Genomic DNA, 21,716 nt, shown 5'->3' with positions numbered 1-21,716 from the left:
ATATAGTTGATAGTCTATTTAAATGTGAAACTGATTATTTTCTTCAGTGATGATAAAGAAATTCTCATATTTTTTCTTACCCAAAATCATTTTTTTCCCACAGATTCTGAAATTTATTTCAGACTTCCTTGCTTTTTTGGTACTCTACAATTTCATCATTCCAATTTCATTATACGTGACAGTGGAACTGCAAAAATTTCTTGGATCATTTTTTATTGGCTGGGATCTTGATCTCTATCATGAAGAATCAGATGAGAAAGCTCAAGTCAATACTTCTGATCTGAATGAAGAACTTGGACAGGTAAAAATGATCCTTTTGTTTTTCTAATTTGTTATTTTTATCAAAACAGTAAATGTACAAAGACTAATAAAACTAAATATTACAAAACTTATGCTAAAAAACAGCCCCACTTTCTTTGCTCCACACCTTGTTTCTTGTTTCCCATTTGAAATCTTAAGTTGTTCTTCATTATTTAGCACTGTATTTTTATATGGTATTCTTTTCTGGATTTTTAAACTTGAGACATTATTTACTATGAAATATAGAGATATAACCCTTACACTATTCCTTCTACACACATACCCAGACATATACCCACTTTGCCTCTCTGTAGCTCCCCAATATTGTTAAATCACAATTTGGGATTTAATAAATATTCACTTATTGACATTATTAGAACTGTTTTGTAAACTCCTAGTTCTCTCTGTGTGCTGTGTAGTACTATAATTACATTTTTCTTATGTATTTTGGTTTTGTTAGACTTAATTGTTCTGTTTTTCCATTCTCTTAATTTTCATTTACCACAAACAAATCTGACAAGTGTATTAACCATCTCTCACATATTCAAACACAGTAGGTAATCTAGGATTTCCTTTCTCTTTTTTATTCTGTTGCTCATTTCTCTTTTGAAGCCTTTCATTTTCTGCTTCAATTTGGACTTCTTTCTGGGCCAGCTTCTCAGCTGTCACCCTGGACTTCCTTTTCCATCACCCTAGAACTTCCTTTGTCTCCCATCTGTTTTAAATTTCCTGCCCTCTGCTTCCCATGTCTTCCCACCTGTTGCTTATTCTCTTATTTTGGTGGACCGCATCTTCTAATAACTTCTTTGAAAAGGATGCATAAGATGAATATATTTTGAGTTTCTGCATGTCTAAAAATACCTTTATTCCCTTCTTACACTTGATTAATAATTTAGCTGGGTAACACATCCCAGGTTGGGAATTACTTTTCCTCAAAATTTTCAAAAGCAATTCTCCATTTTTTTCTGATTTCCAGTGTTTCTATGAGAAATCCAATCCTACTCTGATTCTCAATTTTTTCTATGTGATCTGTTGTTTTGTTTCTGGAAGTGTTAATGTTTTCAGTCTTCTCTGTACAATGAATCTGAAATTTGACGATGATACACCTTGGTGTCTTTTTTTTACTCCCTTTGGGCAAAGAACTCTTAAGTCCTCAATCTAGAAACATGTCCTTCACTTCTAGGAGTTTTCCTTATTTCTTTAATAACAAGTCTTTTTCTGTTTTGTGGAATTTTACTTCTGAAATTGATTAATTTGAGTGTCAGACCATTTATCCTAATTTCCTAATTGTCTTTGACTTTGAATTTTCATTTCTGTGTTTTTATAGTATGGTTTCTGGGAGAGGTCATGCACTTTTATCTTTCCACCCATCTTTTGGTTTATTTCTATTATAATATTTAAAATTTCTAATATTATAGTATATTAGAACAGTGTGTGTGTTTGGCCATGCCCTGTGGTTTGCAGGATCTTAGTTCATCAGTTCTGCTGTAATGTGACATATCCATCCCTAAAAATCACTATGCTGTGCAAAATTGCTTACTAAAAACCACAGGGTTTATGGGAAAATGAGATTGGGGTATAACATAAACTTTGTCAGTAATACATTTAAAATGAAAAGAGAGGAACCTAATGACAACAGTACTTGCTAAATTATTAGGTAAATACAATAAATAAGTACTAAAATAAATATGGCACTTTATCTTGAAAAAGACCTAAAGTATACTTGCAGAAGTGGCCATCAGGAGTATTGCAGCTGGTTTCTGTTTTTTGAATTTATTTATTTGGCTGATAGGTCTTGGTTTCAGCCTGTGGGGGCATGCAAGATAAGATCTTTCAGTTGCAGCATGTGGAATATAGTTCCCTGACGAGGGAACTGTTTCTGCTGTTTATTCAGCAAAAACTATCAGTCACCTCTATAGAGGAACGTGACCCTAAAGATGCCACAGACTTAGAAAAGTATATAGATTTTAAATGTTTTGTGTTACCCTCTTTCTGTGGCATCATTAATTATTTGTACTCTCAACATCAGTATATCAATGTTAATAGGTAAACAACATCAGGAGGCAGAGGGCAGCTTTTTTTTTTTTTTTTTGTCTAATATAAGACCCTGAACAGAAAAGTTTGTTTTCTTTTTTATCTCTAGGTGGAGTATGTGTTTACAGATAAAACTGGTACACTGACAGAAAACGAGATGCAGTTTCGGGAATGTTCAATTAATGGTACAAAATACCAAGAAATCAATGGTAGACTTGTATCTGAAGGACCAACACCAGACTCTTCAGAAGGAAACTTGTCTTATCTTACTAGTTTATCCCATCTTAACAATTTATCCCATCTTGCAACCAGTTCTTCCTTTAGAACCAGTCCTGAAAATGGAACTGAACTAGTAAGCAATTTTTAAGTTAATAAATAGGAATTTCATTTTAAATAGTAATTCTTTGTAGTTGGTGGGTTGTAGGAGAAAATGTTTTAAGTGTTAGTGGGGCAAGGAATATACATTTGAAATGTTTATACTTTGGTTCAGCATTGAGAATTTATAGTCATAAGCCAGCTTAAATTGTCACTTATTATGTGTCTACTTTAGTTCTCTAGGTGTTTAAATGAGACTAAGTTAAGGAACAGCTTTCTGCCGTGAAGTAAATAAGACTTTGTTAAGGAACAGAGCTTAAATTTATAATAATACCTTTTCCATCTCAGTTCTGCCACAAAGTAGTTTTCATCTTGACTTGCAATTTGGTTATGTCTAATAAAAAGATAGTCAGATGTTGAAGGACCATAAGCAAACATGACGTCTTAACTCTTTGGAGTCAGAAGCAGCCAGCTAGGTATTACTTATGCAATTCAAGATTACAGCACTCTGGTTCTACATCTTATTTTATCAAATTACAAACTGTATTAGCATTTTTTAGAATTTTGTTTCTGGTTTCCTACATGTTATTTGGTATTGGTACTTTTATTGTGAATATTAATTATGTTTCTACAGATTAAAGAACATGATCTCTTCTTTAAAGCAGTCAGTCTCTGTCACACTGTGCAGATTAGCAGTGTTCAGACTGATAGCATTGGTGATGGTCCCTGGCAGTCCAGTTTTGCACCCGCCCAGTTGGAGTACTATGCATCTTCACCAGATGAAAAGGCTCTTGTGGAAGCTGCTGCAAGGTAGTTTAAGTATAATTTTCAAATCTTCAGAAAAATACCTTTTAAATAAAAGTGTGAAAATACAAGAAAATACTTTTAAATTCTCAGGCAAAAAAGCACATAAAAATATTTTACATAAGAATGTGAAATGTCATTAATTTTGTTGTCAAGCTTGCATTAAGTCATATTTTGAAGAGATCTCTTTAAAGTCTACTGTATTCTGCATGTGTGTGCAGTCCTGTCTGACTTTGTGACCGTACAGACTGTAGCCTGCCAGATTCCTCTGTCTGTGGGATTTCCCAGGAAAGAATACTGGAGTAGTTTGACATTTCCTCCTCCAAGGGATCTTCCCAACCCGGGGACCGAACCTGCATCTCCTGCATTGGCAGGCAGATTCTTTACCTGCTGAACCATCCCCATCCCCATCCCCATCCCCATCCCCATCCCCATCCCCATCCCCAAAGTTAACAACAAGCCAAAGTAACTTTGTTACATAAATTTTAACACATTTATTATAGGCTAGCCGTGTTATCTGGAGAAGGCAATGGCAACCCACTCCAGTACTCTTGCCTGGAAAATCCCATGGACGGAGGAGCCTGGTAGGCTGCCGTCTATGGGGTCACACAGAGTTGGACATGACTGAAGCGACTTAGCAGCAGCAGCAGCAGTATTATCAAATAATGGCACTTCTCCTGGTCCTTCAATTCCTTCAGTCTTCTGATGGCAAATTTTACTGTGACAGCAGAGTAGTGTAGTAGGTCCAGGCACCACTAGCTACTGTCTGATTGCTATGAAGTATGTTGTGAGAAATACTTGTGTGTGTATTGTTTTGTACCTACTCTAATCCTTTAAGTTCTTAAAAATAATGCTATATATACTCAAAGGAAATACTTCAAAATATACCTTAAACTTATATTTTAAATGTTTTTACTCAAGTTATATTGTAAAATATGAAACGTCGTTCAGTCACCCAATCGTGTCCAACTCTTTGCAACCTCATGGACTGCAGCATGCCAGGCCTTCCTGTCTCTCACCATCTCCTGGAGTTTGCCTAAGTTCTTGTCCACTGACTCAGTGATGCCATCCAACAATCTCATACTCTGTTGCCCTCTTCTTCTGCCTTCAATCTTTCCCAGCAGCAGGGCCTTTTCAAGTGAGTAGCTGTTTGCATCAGGCGGCCAAACTGTTGGAGCTTCAGCTTCAGTCCTTGGAATGAGTATTTAGGGTTGATTTGCTTTAGGACTGACTGGTTTGATCTTCTTGCTGTTCAAGGGACTGTTCAAGAGGCTTCTCTAGCACCAGTTTAAAAGTATCGATTTTTTGGCACTGTGCCTGCCTTCTTTATGGTCCATCTCTCATCCTTTATATCTTATATTTCTTTCTTCTTTTATTTCCTAGATTTGGCATCGTGTTTGTTGGTAATTCTGGAGAAATTATGGAAGTTAAAACTCTTGGAAAACTGGAACGGTAATTTTTTTCTATATGTAATTTTCTATGTATTAAATACTATAGAACAGGAATCGGTAAAATGACCCAGAAGCCAGATCTGGCCTACAGCTGGTTTTTTTATAGCTTGCAGACTAAATTGCATTTTTAAAGTGTTTTCAGAAACAAAAATGCAACAGAGATCATATATGATGTTCAAAGCCTAAAGTATTTACTATCTGGCACCTTAAAACTTTACCAAGGCCTGCTCTAGAATGATGTCAGTATTACATTGTATCTCATCACAATAATAATATAATGATCTGAATCTTTCATCTATACTTTAGCTTAATGGTTCTTGAATTTACTTATGTGTTTATTTTTACATGTAAAGGTAATGAGTTTTATGTTTCTACTCACCAAACAAAAATTTCTTTATCTTTCCAATGATTTTTATCTTTCAAACATTAAGGAACTGTTGTATCATTTCCAGTACTTCTACTGTTAGATAAATTCATCCATTCTTATCGTATTCATATATCTTTTGTGGTTTTTATCAGTTCTGATCACATCTCAGCTCCAGCCCTGCTCATCCAAACTATGCTTTTCTGAACTAAATAGTGTCCAGTCTTTGACGACTTTTATCTAGGACCCTGTTTAGTTCATTTTATCAACTTCCACACTTGACCCATCACACACCAAATCTTCTACAGCTCCCTAGAGAGAGCTTTCCCCCACAGCTGTACACATGCGCCCTGTCCTGGGTTTAAAATCACTGCTAAATCACCTCTGTTACTAATGTGAAGGCTTATATTTCTCAGATGTGTTTGGGCAGAAAAAAGGGTTTAGAATCAGTCACCCTTTTTAGTGAGGAAACATGAAGCTGGGCAGATCTGGATTCCAATCCTTGCTCTGCCACTCATATGCTTATTTGGCTTAGGCAAATGAATATGCCTTTCTGAGTTTAATAGTCTTCATCTGTAAAGTGAGATAAGACCTACATCCTTTGGTTTTCATGGGTGTTAAATGATAGAAGGTATGTAAAGTATGTGGCATTCGGTTAAGTATTAGACTGACCAAAATGGTCATTCAGGTTTTCCCATGAGATCTTTTTCACCACTCAATGGATGTGAGTTTGAGTGAACTCCGGGAGATGGTGATGGACAGGGAAGCCTGGTGGGCTGCGATTCATGGGGTCGCAAAGAGTCAGACACAACTGAGCAACTGAACTGAACTGAATGAACTTTTTGTCCAACCCAATACTTAATAAATGTCTGTTCCTTCTTTTTCTATCTTGTATTGTTGACTCATGATCCATCATCTTAAAAAATACAGTTGAGATTAATTTCTTGTTTTGAATTAATCATTTTATCTCTTATGGGGGTTCTTTCCAAATAGTCACTTAATATTATTCAAAAAAGTAAAGATTGTCTTTCTTATTTTTTTTCCCTTAGATACAAGCTGCTTCATATTTTGGAATTTGATCCAGATCGTAGAAGAATGAGTGTAATTGTTCAAGCACCTTCAGGTAACAAATCTAAACTTTTATGAATTTGTACCTGGTGGTTCAAAGGTTAAAGCGTCTGCCTGCAATGCAGGAGACCTAAGTTCGATCATGGGTCGGGAAGATACCCTGGAGAAGGAAATGGCAACCCACTCCAGTATTCTTGCCTGGAGAATCCCAGGGATGTCCCATGGATGGAGGAGCCTGGTGGGCTACAGTCCACGGGGTTGCAAAGAGTCAGACACGACTGAGCGACTTCACTTCCACTTATTTAATATTGTGTCTAATACAGTTTTTTAAATGTTCATTTTTCTTTCTAGGTGAGAAGCTTTTATTTGTTAAAGGCGCTGAATCATCAATTCTCCCTGAATGTATAGGTGGAGAAATAGAAAAAACCAGAATTCATGTAGATGAATTTGCTTTGGTAAGTGAAAATTTCTCTGATTTTAAAAACCATTAAAAATAAGTATGAAAGATGTTTGCATTAGTATTTTATCAAAATTTACAGTAATTCTGTAGTTCTGTTACATTTTGTGTTGGTTCCTCATTCTTTGGTTAAATGCTGACCTTTTAACCTGCAAACATATATCTTCTGTTTGAACCTATTACAGCCAGAGTACTTATGGCTTTAAGGACCCCTCAAATTGCTGTATTATAAAAGGAGGAATTTCCCTGGTGGTCCAGTGGTTAAGACTCTTGCTTCCACTGCAGGGGGCACAGATTTTTATTCCTGCTCAGGGAATTAAGATTCCACACGGAACAGCCAAAAAAAGGAGGGGGTTATACAAAAAATCTAAAGAATGTGTAGAACCTGGAACCCCTCATACATGCTGTGGAAATATAAATGATATAGCCAACTTTGAAAATAGTTTTACAATTCCTCGTGCAACACAGAATAACACAGAGTTACTATATGAGTCAAGGTATACATCCATAGAATTGAAAATACACATCTAACAAAAACTTGGACACAAATGTTTGTAGCAGCTTTATTGCTAATAGCTAAAAAAATGGAAAAACCCAAATGTCTGTCAGCTGATGAATGGATTAAACAATGTCCTATCTGTATAATGAAATGTTAATTGGCCATTAAAAGAAATGATATTCCTTGTTAAGTGAAAGAAGCTAGTCACAAAAGGCCATATATTCTGTTTATATGAAATATCCAGAATAAGCCAATTCATAGAGCCAGAAATCAGATTAGTAGTTGCCAGGAGCTGGAGGAAGGGGCAAAAGGGAAGTGTCTGCTAATAAGTATGGAATTCCTTTTGAAGGTGATAAAAATGTTCTGGAATCACATAGTCATAATAATTGCATGACTTCATGAGTACACTAAGGACCACCTAATTGTACTCTTTAAAGTGAATTATGGTATGTGACTTATGTCCCTCTTAATAAAAGAATGTAGGAGAATCTTACAAAACTAAAGTGCCACAGTTCATGTGAAGAGGAAGCTTACTAAGCAGTTCTGTCTCAGTCTTAGAGCTTCATGATCTCTCATTCCTGCATTTCTGTAAATGTTTGCTCCATACTTATCTCTATACATCTGCTTTTTTACAGTTTCTTTTCTCCCGTCACTTATTTTCGAATTGTGTATGGTCTAGTTCATCTACCACACTGTAACATCTGTAAGAACAAAGATATTCTACTTTTCTGTCATTTTAATATCTAGAACAATGCTTTCACTAAGCTAGGACTCAATAAAGTGGAATGAATTGCTTTCGTTTATTTATAACTCTCATAGTCTCTTATTTAAGAGAAACGGGTGTTTATAAATATAGGTCATATGTAAATCAAGGAAAGCCAATATTTAGAAATCTACTAAGTAGTGTCATATAGTATTTTAAAACCTTTCCTTTCTGAGTCCTTTTATTAGAATCTTTATTTTGGGTGTTTGAGGGGAAAATGTAAGAAAAAGAACTTTTATAAGCTTTCAGAGTTAGATACCAACTTTCAGACATTAACACCATAAGAAAAATTGACCCTTGGTACAATCAGATAATCAAACATGTATTCCTAAGTTTTGTGTAATTTCAAATCACCAGTGAAGATACAATGATACAATTAAAAATCATTCATTCTATGGCTCTAGAAAAGTATTGGTTGGTTGATAAGGACCACCTTACAGTCTTCTTTATTTGAATTGTGGATTTGTCATACCATGAAGCCTCAGGAAATTATAGTCCCCTTTGCTTAAAAAAAATTAAGTAGATAAAAGTAAATTTGTAGTGGTTAAAACAAGAGAGTAGAACCTAGTGCTGCCTCTTTTGATTGGCCTGAAAGTAGCTTTGTAGAACTTTTTTACTTTCCTGGTAAAAACAGTTTATTACAGATAGATCATGTTTATGATCATGTCTAGGCTCTGTAATGTTCTATAGTTCAGTGACCTTAATTATTATGAGCAACTTTTTAAGAACCCATCAGAAATTGAAAGAGCTATGATAATATGTATCACACAATTCAGGTGACTATGGTTTTGTAACAGTTTCCTATCACTAGATAGTGATAATTTTTAAATTATTGATAGTTGATTTTTGGTAATGGTAGCCTGAGTTTATTTCACTAACTTTTTGATTCCCCATTAGTTATTTTCATTCAATTTTGTTTTTAATTTTTCTCTTTTAGAAAGGGCTAAGAACTCTTTGTATGGCCTATAGGCAGTTTACATCTAAAGAGTATGAGGAAATAAATAGACGTTTATTTGAAGCCAGGACTGCCTTGCAGCAACGGGAAGAGAAATTGGCAGGTGTCTTCCAGTTCATAGAGAAAGACCTGATATTACTGGGAGCTACAGCAGTAGAAGACAAGTAAGTATCAGATAAATAGTGAGTGTCATTTTTCTCATAAGAATTTTTCTAACCAAATATTTCTAATATATGACAAACTCCATTTTTAACATTTTATAACGACAATATATTTAAAATAAAAAGTTAAAGCTTTAATTTTTCCCAGTCTTTACATATAATTTTTGTCCTAGTCAGCTATCTGAAATACTTGATAGAATTCAGCTATGTATAGTTTTGAGTTTTTAGACAACTATTCGGTGTGCCATTCAAAGATTTTAAGCTCTTGCTTAATTCTCCAGCCTCACCTCCTACCATTGCCACCTTCTGCTTTACATTTCAGCAGTACCAAACTGTCTTGTCTTCTGAACAACAGTGAAGACTGTTTTAACTAAAACTGTTCTGTTTTTGCCTTTTTTCCTTTGCAAAGCTGTGCCTTCTGCCTGGATCATTTATCCATCTATGAATACCCATTCATAAATTATAGTTCATATACTACCTGCACTCTAGGAAGATCTTTCCTGACTCCTAATAGTATTTAAAATTCTCTTCTTTGAGAAGCCTTCATGTTTTGTAGGTAGTTTCTGCTGTTGTCCTGTGACAGTATATTATAGTTACTTGTTTGAAGACTCCACTCTGTTAGCCTGTGAATTCCATGCCGTCTGTTTATTCGTTGCCTTTGTTCCCTGTCTCTCTCTCCATGTATGTTTCAGTTTCTTGAATTATTGAATTGTACGAATTAAGTCTATTGTTACTTTTTTTTCTATGACCTAAATCTAAGGTGTTTGCATTTTTTTAAGATCTAGTGTTTCATTTACTTTTCAGTGAGACTCTCTGAGGTTATGTAGACATTTATTGTCTGCAGTCTGATTTTTGAACTGCTGATTTAAGAGATTTTCTTATCAAAAAAGAAAATCTCCTAATTTGAAATTTAAGACTTTTAAGAAATAAATTTGTGAAGACTATATGATTAGTTGGTTCTATAAAAATCAACTTCAAAGTACAGTCTTAAAATACAAAGTTGTAGATATTATATTTAAGTTTACATAGTGCTCCAGCATATTAATACCCTGTGAGCTTCAAAAAACCAAATATGTTTACAGTAGTATTATCTGCCACCAAAATGAAGAGGAAGGAAACTTAACAATTGTGAGAATGCATACATGTTCTCATCAAGGCAGTATTGACCCAGGCTATTAGTAACTGTCACCTTGAACGCCCCGCAACTCTGGAATGCCCGTTGTGATAAATGTGTCAGCACACAGTTGTAGATTTTGTATTAGCCAGGTGATCACTGATCTGGGTTATTCTTGTTTTTTCCCTAGTGGGAAAAAAAGTCAGTTGTATTACTGTACTGTAGCATTCCTAGGTTAAGGAGTTCAGAATTAACCCTACTTGTACTGTGTGGTTTGCACTTAAAATTCGGTCAAAAAAGTATTCTCTACTACTAATTTCTTTCTTTTGTTTTCAGACTACAAGATAAAGTTCGAGAAACAATTGAAGCATTGAGAATGGCTGGTATCAAAGTATGGGTACTTACTGGGGATAAACATGAAACGGCGGTTAGTGTGAGTTTGTCATGTGGACATTTTCACAGAACCATGAACATCCTTGAACTTTTAAACCAGAAATCAGACAGTGAATGTGCTGAAAAATTGGGGCAGCTTGCCAGAAGGTAAGAATATAGTTGCCTGCATCATGGAGTTCAGGGGTCAGGAAGCTATTGCCCAATGGACCCAAGTATGGCTCACTGCCCTTTTTTACAGCCCAGGCACTCAAAATAACTTTTACATTTTTTAATGGATGAAAAAGAAGTCAAGAGTAATATTTCATGGTGTGAAAATTACATGAAATTAAAAATTTAGTGTACATAAATTTTATTGGAACAGAGCCACATTGGTTCATTTACACATCAGCAAAGGCTTTTGTGCTATAACAGCACAATTGAGTAATTGGGACAGAGCACTTTTATTGGTTCTCATTGCTGCTTGATACACTGCAAATCACAGTGACAGTTATAGCTCATTGTTTTCTGTGCCACACTGCTGTATGGCATTTTGGTATATTTTTGTTGTCAGTATTTAACTATCATGTCCAACATAAAAAGAAAAATGGACTTTTAATATCATACTCTTAAAGTACAATAGAGTGTTGATTATTTTATTATCAAGTTAGATGGCAAAGCATTGTGTTTATTATTCAGTGACAATATGCTTAATATACTGCCTGTTTCAGATATAATCAAATATGAAATAAAAATCTCATTACTGATGGTTCTTCTGTAATAAAATGTAAAATCTCGTTAGAGATCAGCATTAACAGATGGACATGTGTCAGCTGACTTTGATAGAGAACATGAACTTTGAATCCCAATTAAAATGTTCTTTCCCTACCAAGAAAAAGATTCCTATTCTATTATTTTTTAAATTATATTTAATGATTATTATTAGATTTTTTTACTTAAAAATTTTTGTGAAAATTTGTGTCTTCTTTTGTAATGTAAAAACCTATATAATATCTTCAATTTAGTCTCATGGCCTGCAAAGTTTAAAATTGAAATATTTACTTCTGGTGCTGTATAGAAAACATTTACCAACCAGACTGGGAAATGCACCTGCATTTTACTGTTCAAAGATACTTTCATAAGTATATATGCTCTTAATTTGATCTGTTTTTCTCTAAATCTGCTTCTTTAGGTAGATCAACTTTTTTTAGCAGCCCTCATTTAACACAATTTCTTTAAATTTTATTTATTTATGGCCATGCTGCGTGTCTTTATTGCTGTGCAGGCTTTTCTCCAGCAGTGAGCAGGCTTCTCATTGCAGTGGCTTCTTTGCTTTCGAGCATGGGCTCAAGGGCGTGTGAGCTTCAGTAGTTGTGGCTCCTGGACTTCAGAGCACAGGCTCAGTAGTTGTGGTGCACAGGCTTAGTTGCCCTGCAGCCTGTGGAATCTTCCCAGATCATTGATTGAATCCCCCGTGTCTCCTCCGTTGGCAGGCAGATTCTTCACCACTAAGCCACCATGGGAGCCCCAGTTGTTGTTTTTTTTTTTTTTTTCCTCTTTTTTACCTTAAATAGGAGTGCTTCAGTGTAAGCATGAGGGTTGCTTATATGTAGGTATCTGAGATGTCCTACTGGTATCTGTCTTTGCAGTCTTGTGATGTTAATGCAGAAAAACAAATATGAAAAGACAGTGCCACAATTGTCACTGTACATTCAGTGCTTTATTTATATTTGTTATGCAGGGATTGATGTGATACTAAATTTTGGATTTTATCACAGAAAGCTTATTTAAGGAATGTTTTGAAGAGACAGTACAACTTTCAGAAAGGTCTTTGCTTGAGCTCAAAAAGGTGGATTGATCTAGGTTAATGACACTGGTTTTGATGCAATGCCAACACTGTTGTGGCTACTTAAACATTTAAGGGCATAATGTCCAGAACTCCCTAAATATACAAACTAATTGTTCAGACTCATTTACTTCTTAAATATTACTCCTGATTATAAAAGTAATAAATACTCACTTTAAAAGCACTGAAAATAAGATATGATGATTAGTAATATAATATAGCCATCTGAAGATAATTGTTATTTGTAATTTCAAATATTTTAAACCCTTCTATATATGTGCTTTTGGTGAGTCTGTTAAGATCATGGCTATTGTTCATTTCCCTTTTTGTATAAAAGCTGTATTATAAAGTGAATATTATACCTTAAAATTAATTTTAGGCTTGCTATGTGAAATGTATGTTTCAGAGATACCATCTTCTTAGTGGAATATATTTTCTTCCTTTTTTTTTTTTTCTTTTGCTGAGCCTCAAAGCTTGTGAGATATTAGTTCCCCAACCAGAGATTGAACCCAGATCTCTGCAGTGAGAGCACAGAGTCCTAACCACTGGACCACCAGGGAATTCCTGAAATATGTTTTCTGAGTTAACCATATAAGTCAATAGGATTTTGATTTACAGACTTTCAGGAAGTATCTGTTCTAAAAATCTTAGATATAGCAAAAGAATTCCATACCTTTGAAAGCTTTAGTGTATGTATCTAATCCTTCAGAAACACATTGTCTCCTATGTAGGCATTTGGGACAGTCATATAAGGTGTGTTGTTTATTCCCAGAATACTTACAATGTGTCAGAAAAAAGAAGTAAATATATTGTCACAACCGTCACAACTGAATTGTAACAGAGGCAAGAACAGAGAGCTGTCTGTGGACCAAAGAGGGAAACTTAGCCCAAGATTATCCTAGAAACAGCTCTGTACATTAGAACATTGTACATTGAAACTCATGACTGTGTTGTCTCCTGTTTTGAGATGTAAAGTTGTCAGAAAATAACACCAAGAAGCAAAGTGGCCCATGTATGCAAATTCCCAGAGCTGAGAGGCTCATTCAGGCAATTGATAGTAGCTAAGTATGGCCAGGGAATGGAGTAGATGGGAGAGGATGTGGGAAATACTGAAACACGAGGCTACAGAAGTAAGCAGATGCTACCTTACTATGTGCCAGAACTATGAGGTGCTTTTCCATATTGCATAAATGTTACACCCTGGATGGTGTATGCTGATTTATGAACTCTGTCTAGAGAAAAACCTAACTTAGTGTGCCTTGGGAATGTTCCCAAGGAAAACTGATCTGATCTGTCCTACTCTTGGCTGCTGCTGCTTCTGAGACCATGTGCTCAGGCAGTGCTTACACTGAATGCCTGTAGCTAGCAGGGGTTGCTAAGTAAGTTCAGCCAACAGAGAGGAAAAATAGTTTAGATGCTGATTTCAAGTATTGGAGAATTGATAAAGGAAGTATACATTTTTTTAAATTTATATTGTAAATGTTAATTGCTTTCCACTTACTATACAGTACAACACTATAGTTACTAGGTGTACTGTGAAGACATCATTTTAACTTACAGAAAAATTTAAGTATTAGGAGACTGAAAATCATCATTATGTTTAGTTTTCATAACTTGTTGCTCATTTAATAGTCTTCTCACTTATCATTTAAAAATTGAGGGAATAGCCGCTATGGAAAATGGTATGGAAAAAACTTTAAATAGAACTACCGTGTAATCCAGCAATTCCATTCTTGGGTATTTATACAAAGGAAATGAAGTCACTGTCTCAGAGAGATCCACACTCTTGTGTTCACTGCAACATTATTCACCGTAGCCAAGAATGGCAACAACCTAAATATTCATTAATGTGTGTATGGACAGTGAAAATATGATGTTCCTTCCACACACGAAGGAATATTATTCACCCATAAAAAAGAAGGAAATCTTGCTTTTTGTGATAACATGGATGGATCTTGACAACAATGTGCTGAGTAAAGTAAGTCAGACAGAGAGAAACAAATACTTGTATGTGAAATCTAAAAAAAACAATGATAGAATGGTGATTGCCAGAAGCTGGGCTGTGGGGGAGAAGGGGAGATGATAGTCTGGGGTACAAACTTCCAGCTTATATGTAAGATGAATAAGTTCTGGGGATCTAATGTACAGTATGGTGGCTATAATTAACTATATTATATATTTGCAAATTGTAAAGAGAATAGCTCTCAAATCTTATCACCACAGACAAAAAAAGCTTTTACATGAAAGGATGGAGGTGTTAAATAACCTTATTGTAGTAATCATTTTTGCAGTATATATGTGTATCAGATCATGTTGTATACCTTAAACTTACATATATGTCAATAATATCTCAATAAAGCTGAGAAAAAAAAATAAAATGAAAATGGATGTCTCTCAGTAGCAGTCCTGCTATACTATGAACCCAGTGGTGAACTGTAGTATTTTCCTTTCGCTGAATTGAACACAATGCTACTCTTGAGTGCTGGCCTTCAACTGCATAAGAAGCTTGCTCCAGAATGTAAATCTATACGCTGGGTCTTTCACTGAGAAATTATTACCAAAGAGGGAGTGGGGTGAAGCAGCTGAACAAAATAGTGTGCTCAATAATATACTTTATTTACATACTGACACAATAACATACTTATGATAACATACTTATTTTCTCTTTCTTGTCACATATAGTTCTCTCAACTGCCAAAAATTAGACCATGTTTTGAAATAGTCCTCAGTATAGTGTATGCCCACAAGAGAGATGTTATCCATGTTCCACCATTGTAATACCTGGCATTACAGTCCATTGTAGGGTTAAATTCAAGGGACAATTGATGGTTTCTTCATTCCTTGCCTTGCTACTTAAATATACAGTGAATCTAGCTTGTAAATTTTCCTGAACATTCTTGATTTCATTTAATTTTTTAAAATTAGAACTTGCTAAATATATAACTAGCTATATTTTTATTTTTCTAAGATTTTTTAATACAGTTTGGGAGACTATCCTCAAATTATGTGTCACAATTCACATTTTAGAAAATACAGTTTCTGTGTGTGTGTGTATATATATCAATTCATTGTAAAATTGAATATCATCTATTTTACTCTTCATATCAGTCACTCGCAGTTCTACTTAATCTTAACTTTCAAATAGTAGAACTCTATTCCCTAACATGTCAGTTTTGTAAGTGAAGTCTGTGGGTGAATGATCCATTTTTCAGTAAGAATCTTTTGTTTACTAAATGAATGTAAATACTATGGCTTTATGCATGTCTTACAGAAGATATCATCATTTTCTTTTTTTTAGGATTAGAGAGGATCATGTGATTCAGCATGGTCTGGTGGTAGACGGGACCAGTCTGTCTCTTGCACTCAGGGAGCATGAAAAGCTATTTATGGACGTTTGTAGAAATTGTTCAGCTGTAATGTGCTGTCGTATGGCACCGCTACAGAAAGCAAAGGTATGTTTATTTCATAACAAGTCCCATAGAGATACTTTGATTTAAAAGTATTCTTTAACGTTATGCCTCACATAGTTCCATTTGGTGATATACAGTATATGAATCTTAACCAGGAGTCAGTCACTTCTCACAATATGAATTTTAACCATATACATTAGGCCTTTGGAAATTTCACAGTAAATATTTAAGTTTCAGTTATTCATAATAACATAGAAATAGATCATTGTAACCTGGAAATGATGATGTGATAGAGAGCAGTTTGTGATATTCCTAGAGTCTCACAAGTTCTTTACTTAACTGGTGAAGGAGCCTATAAGACTTCAGTTCATCTGCACCTCGAAGTCATTCTGTTGATCTTTGCTTATTCTTGGATTCTCATGAATTGATAATTCTCTTTGTTAAAAATGAATGTTAAGTGCTAAATAGAACTTTAATAAGGAGTTAAAAAGCCAATTAATAGTGATATGATGCTGTAGTTCAGTTGCTCAGTTGCCGACTCTTGGTGACCCCATGAATCACAGCATGCCATGTCTCCCTGTCCCATCACCAACTCCCGGAGTTCACCCAAACTCATGTGCGTCGAGTTGGTGATGCCATCCAGCCATCTCATCTTCTGTCGTCTCCTTATCCTCCTGCCTGCAGTCACTCCCAGAGTCAGGGTCTTTTCCAATGAGTCAACTCTTCGCATGAGGTGGCCAAAGTATTGGAGTTTCAGCCTCAGCATCAGTCCTTCCAGTGAACACCCAGGACTGGTCTCCTTTGGAATGGACTGGTTAGATCTCCTTGCAGTCCAACAGACTCTCAAGAGTCTTCTCCAACACCACAGTTCAAAAGCATCAGTTCTTTGGTGCTCAGCTTTCTTCACAGTCCAACTCTCACATCCATACATGACCACTGGAAAAACCATGGCCTTGACTAGGTGGACCTTTGTTGGCTAAGTAAGGTCTCTGCTTTTTAATATGCTATCTAGGTTGGTCATAATTTTGTCATGATGTGATGGGACCAGATGCTATAATCTTAGTTTTCTGAATGTTGAGCTTTAAGCCAACTTTTTCACTTTCCTCTTTCACTTTAATCAAGAGGCTTTTTGTTTAGTTCCTCTTCACTTTCTGCCATAAGAGTGGTATCATCTGCATATCTGAGATTGGTATTTCTCCCGGCAATCTTGATTCCAGCTTGTGCTTCTTCCAGCCCAGCGTTTCTCATGATATACTCTACATATAAATTAAACAAGCAGGGTGACAATATACAGCCTTGACGTACTCCTTTTCCTATTGGGAACCAGGCTGCTATTCCATGTCCAGTTCTAACTGTTACTTCCTGACCTGCATACAGATTTCTCAAGAGGCAGATCAGGTGGTCTGGTATTCCCATCTCTTTCAGAATTTTCCACAGTTTATTGTGATCCACACATTCAAAGGCTTTGTCGTAGTCAATAAAGCAGAAATAGATGTTTTTCTGGAACTCTCTTGTTTTTTCAATGATCCAACAGATGTTGGCAATTTGATCTCTGGTTCCTCTGCCTTTTCTAAATCCATCTTGCACCTCTGGAAGTTCATGGTTCATGTATTGCTGAAGCCTGGCTTGGAGAATTTTGAGCATTACTTTACTAGCATGTGAGATGAGTGCAATTGTGTGGTAGTTTGAGCATTCTTTGGCATTGCCTTTCTTCGGGATTGGAATGAAAACTGACCTTTTCCAGTCCTGTGGCCACTGCTGAGTTTTCCAAATTTGCTGGCCTATTGAGTGCAGCACTTTCACAGTATCATCTTTCAGGATTTGAAATAGTTCAACTGGAATTCCATCACCTCCACTAGCTTTGTTCTTAGTGATGCTTTTTGAGGCCCACTTGACTTCACATTCCAGGATGTCTGGCTCTAGGTGAGTAATCACACCATTGTGATTATCTGGGTCGTGAAGATCTTTTTTGTAGAGTTCTTCTGTGTATTCTTGCCATCTCTTCTTAATATCTTCTGCTTCTGTTAGGTCCATACCATTTCTGTCCTTTATTGAGCCCATCTGTGCATGAAATGTTCCCTTGGTATCTCTAATTTTCTTGAAGAGATGTCTAGTCTTTCCCATTCTATTGTTTTCCTCTATTTCTTTGCATTGATCACTGAGGAAGGAAGGCTTTCTTATCTCTCCTTGCTATTCTTTGGAACTCTGCATTCAAATGGGAATATCTTTCCTATTCTCCTTTGCTTTTCACTTCTCTTCTTTTCACAGCTATTTGGAAGTCCTCAGACAGCCATTTCCTGTTTTGCATTTCTTTTCCATGGGGATAGTCGTGATCCCTGTCTCCTGTACAATGTCACGAACCTCATTCCGTAGTTCATCCAGTACTCTATCAGATCTAGTCCCTTAAATCTACTTCTCACTTCCACTGTATAATCATACGGGATTTGATTTAGGTCATACCTGAATGGTCTAGTGGTTTTCCCTACTTTCTTCAATTTAAGTCTGTATTTGGCAAAAGGAGTTCATGATGTGAGCCACAGTCAGCTCCCGTTTTTGTTTTTGCTGACTGTATAGAGCTTCTCCATCTTTGGCTGCAAAGAATATAATCATTTTGATTTTGGTGTTGACCATCTGGTGATGTCCATGTGTAGAGTCTTCTCTTGTGTTGTTGGAAGAGAGTGTTTGCTATGACCAATATGTTCTCTTGGCAAAACTCTATTAGCCTTTGCCCTGCTTCATTCCATACTCCAAGGCCAAATTTGCCTGTTACTCCAGGTGTTTCTTGACTTCTTACTTTTGCATTCCAGTCCCCTATGATGAAAAGGGCATCTTTTTTGGGTGTTAGTTCTAAAAGGTCTTGTAGGTCTTCATAGAACCTTTCAACTTCAGCTTCTTCAGCATTACTGGTTGGTGCATAGGCTTGGATCACCGTGATACTGAATGGTTTGCCTTGAAAACAAACAGAGACCATTCTGTCATTTTTGAGACTGTATCCAGGTACTGCATTTCGGACTCTTGTTGACCATGATGGCTACTCTATTTCTTCTAAGGGATTCCTGCCTGCAGTAGTAGATACACTGGTCATCTGAGTTAAAGCCACCCATTCCAGTCCATTTTAGTTCGCTGATTCCTAGAATGTCGATGTTCACTCTTGCCGTCTCCTGTTTGACCACTTCCAATTTGCCTTGATTCATGGACCTAACCATTCCAGGTTCCTATGCAATATTGCTCTTTACAGCATCGGACCTTGATTCTGTCACCAGTCATATCCACAACTGGGCATTGTTTTTGCTTTGGCTCAATCCCTTCATTCTTTCTGAAGTTATTTCTCCACTGATCTTCTGTAGCATATTGAGCAGCTACCGACCTGGGAAGTTCCTCTTTCAGTATCCTATCATTTTGCCTTTTCTTACTGTTCATAGGGTTCTCAAGGCAAGAATGCTGAAGTGGTTTGCCATTCCCTTCTCCAGTGGACCACATTCTGTCAGAGCTCTCCACTATGAGCCGTCCGTCTTGGGTGGCCCTACACAGCATGGCGTAGTTTCATTGAGTTAGACAATGCTGTGGTCTGTGTGATCAGATTGACTAGTTTTCTGTGATTTTGGTTTCAGTGTGTCTGCCCTCTGATGCCCTCTCTTAACACCTACCATCTTACTTGGGTTTCTGTTACCTTGGATGTGGAGTATCTCTTCACGGCTGCTCCAGCAAAGCGCAGCCACTGCTCCTTACCTTGGACTAGGTCGCCCCTCCTGACCTTGAACGTGGAGTAGCTCGTGTTGGTCCTCCTGCACCCGCGCAGCCGCCACTTCTTGGATGTGGGGTTGCTCCTCGTGGTAGCCCCCCTGACCTCGGGCGTTGCGTAGTTCCTCCGGCCACCGCCTCTGACCTCAGGCGTGGGGTAGCTCCTCTTGGCCACGCCTCTGTGCAGTCTGTAACAGCCGGCACACTTCTGCGTGGTCTGTAATTAGGAAATATTTAATGTTCAGCTATGATTCAAGTGAAAACTTATACAAATATTTTTTGTAACTGAAACCATCACAAGTACATGCTTAGGAAATATACATCTAAACATTATTTCACATATAGAGCTAATAAACTGTACATCCAGTTTTTTTTTTTTTGGCTTCATGGGGTTTTATTACAGTGCCTATTTTATTATTATAACCCATATACCCCAGTCTGTGGACATTAAACTGGAGACCAAACAGATCTAATGCCTAAATTCTTTAGAAAAGTACATTCTGTTTATTTTGAGAAGTTTTAAATCAAATTCTGTCAGGATTTTGCATTAATGTCCAATAGGTGGTTAGATTTGTTCAATGTTAAAATAGGTATTATGGTAACTTCCTCATCAGTTAAATTACTAATTTAAAGTATAACATGTTTTTTATTAAGAGAAACTAACTTAGAAGTTTGGCTGAGAATAGACAACTGTTAAGGCCCTTTGTTGTCCAGAATGCTCTGCTTTAATAAATCATGATGTTGTTATAGAATTGTATCTTCCTGAGTAACAATTTATACTATTTCTCTAGTAAATCTTAAATAGCTTATTTAACTTCTGTGGTCAAAAAAAATGTTCTGTTTCCAGTCACATGTTCTCTAAATCTTCATGTCACTTACATGTTTGCCATCATTTTTGCTTTACTGTATTTGCCTATATGGATTCTTGAAATTTTAGCCTCAAAGTCGCAATAAATCTGGTTTCTCTTGATTAAAAAAAAAAAAAGAAAAGTACATTCAAGTGTTCCAAAGAAACCACCCTTTAGATTTCATTGAATTTTATTTTGATGGCTGTTTAAATTTTTAAGAAACTTTATTACAAGAGAAAATAATTATCTTTCCTCTGTATCAAATGAAAATAATTTCTTGAAAGAAAAAAATTGCCTGACAAAGTTCAATTAATTGTAGTTAATTTTTTTACACAATTATTATGCTTTTTATAAATTCAAGCTGTGTTTAACAGATTCTTACATCCCATCATAAAATCCAGAGACCGCAGTCTGTTTTGTTGTCATTTCTGAAAGACATTCGTAACGTCTTAATGGAGACATCCCTCAAACAATGAACCCCAGTGCATATTACTGTCCAATATAAAACTAATTTTTTTATTACTGTTCTTACAACAGATCATTTCAGATAAGTAATTTTATATAAATACAAGAAAATTGAAATTTTATTATAATTAATGCGTTGTATGTCTTTCAGGTAATAAGACTGATAAAAATCTCACCTGAGAAGCCAATAACATTGGCTATTGGCGATGGTGCTAACGATGTAAGCATGATACAAGAAGCGCATGTTGGCATAGGTGATTGATATTTTTTCTTTGAACTTGTAAAGCTGTTATAATTATTTGATGATGAATCTTCCTTTTATAGAATAAAGTACAATGTCACGTATACGAATGAAAACTAAATACAGTGGTGTAATATATCTCATCATATTTCTGTCAAAAACCTGTCATTATTAAGCCCAATATTTAGGATTTTTAAAAAATATTCATTTGGCTGCCCTGGGTCATAGTTGTAGCTTGGGGGATCTAGTTACCTGACCAGGGACTGAACCCAGGCCCTTTGTTTTGGGAATGTGGCATCTTAGCCACTTGGACCACCAGGGAAGCCTCAAGATGTTTTAATTGCAAATTTTCAAGGAAATAAATACCACTAGTAAATTTTATCTTCGACAGTTCTTCTTCCCAGTAAAGTTAGTTTAGTTTTACATGCAATTTTGTACCTTTTTAAATACTTTTACACAGTATCTTTATCATTTTTAAATTCTAAGTTCATGATATATATAATTATTATTT

General features: G+C 36.0%; 1 protein-coding gene across 6 annotated transcripts in view; it reads left to right on the top strand.

The window, feature by feature from the left end:
- ATP11B (ATPase phospholipid transporting 11B (putative)) overlaps positions 1-21,716 on the top strand; it is a 111,782-nt gene that overhangs the window by 49,304 nt on the left and 40,762 nt on the right. For all 6 annotated transcript variants that reach the window (XM_015092532.4, XM_042234015.2, XM_015092535.4 and 3 more), the window contains 10 exons: positions 104-301; positions 2,444-2,686; positions 3,284-3,459; positions 4,837-4,905; positions 6,318-6,391; positions 6,688-6,791; positions 8,993-9,174; positions 10,622-10,825; positions 15,799-15,952; positions 21,116-21,218. In XM_015092532.4, coding sequence (XP_014948018.2) covers positions 104-301; positions 2,444-2,686; positions 3,284-3,459; positions 4,837-4,905; positions 6,318-6,391; positions 6,688-6,791; positions 8,993-9,174; positions 10,622-10,825; positions 15,799-15,952; positions 21,116-21,218 — 1,507 coding nt within the window. The remainder of the gene's footprint in view (positions 1-103; positions 302-2,443; positions 2,687-3,283; positions 3,460-4,836; positions 4,906-6,317; positions 6,392-6,687; positions 6,792-8,992; positions 9,175-10,621; positions 10,826-15,798; positions 15,953-21,115; positions 21,219-21,716) is intronic.

This window comes from Ovis aries, chromosome 1, assembly GCF_016772045.2.
Source record: "Ovis aries strain OAR_USU_Benz2616 breed Rambouillet chromosome 1, ARS-UI_Ramb_v3.0, whole genome shotgun sequence".
Taxonomy (NCBI): domain Eukaryota; kingdom Metazoa; phylum Chordata; class Mammalia; order Artiodactyla; family Bovidae; genus Ovis; species Ovis aries.
Note: the sequence above shows the minus strand (reverse complement) of the source record. Positions and strands in the feature narration are given on the sequence as shown.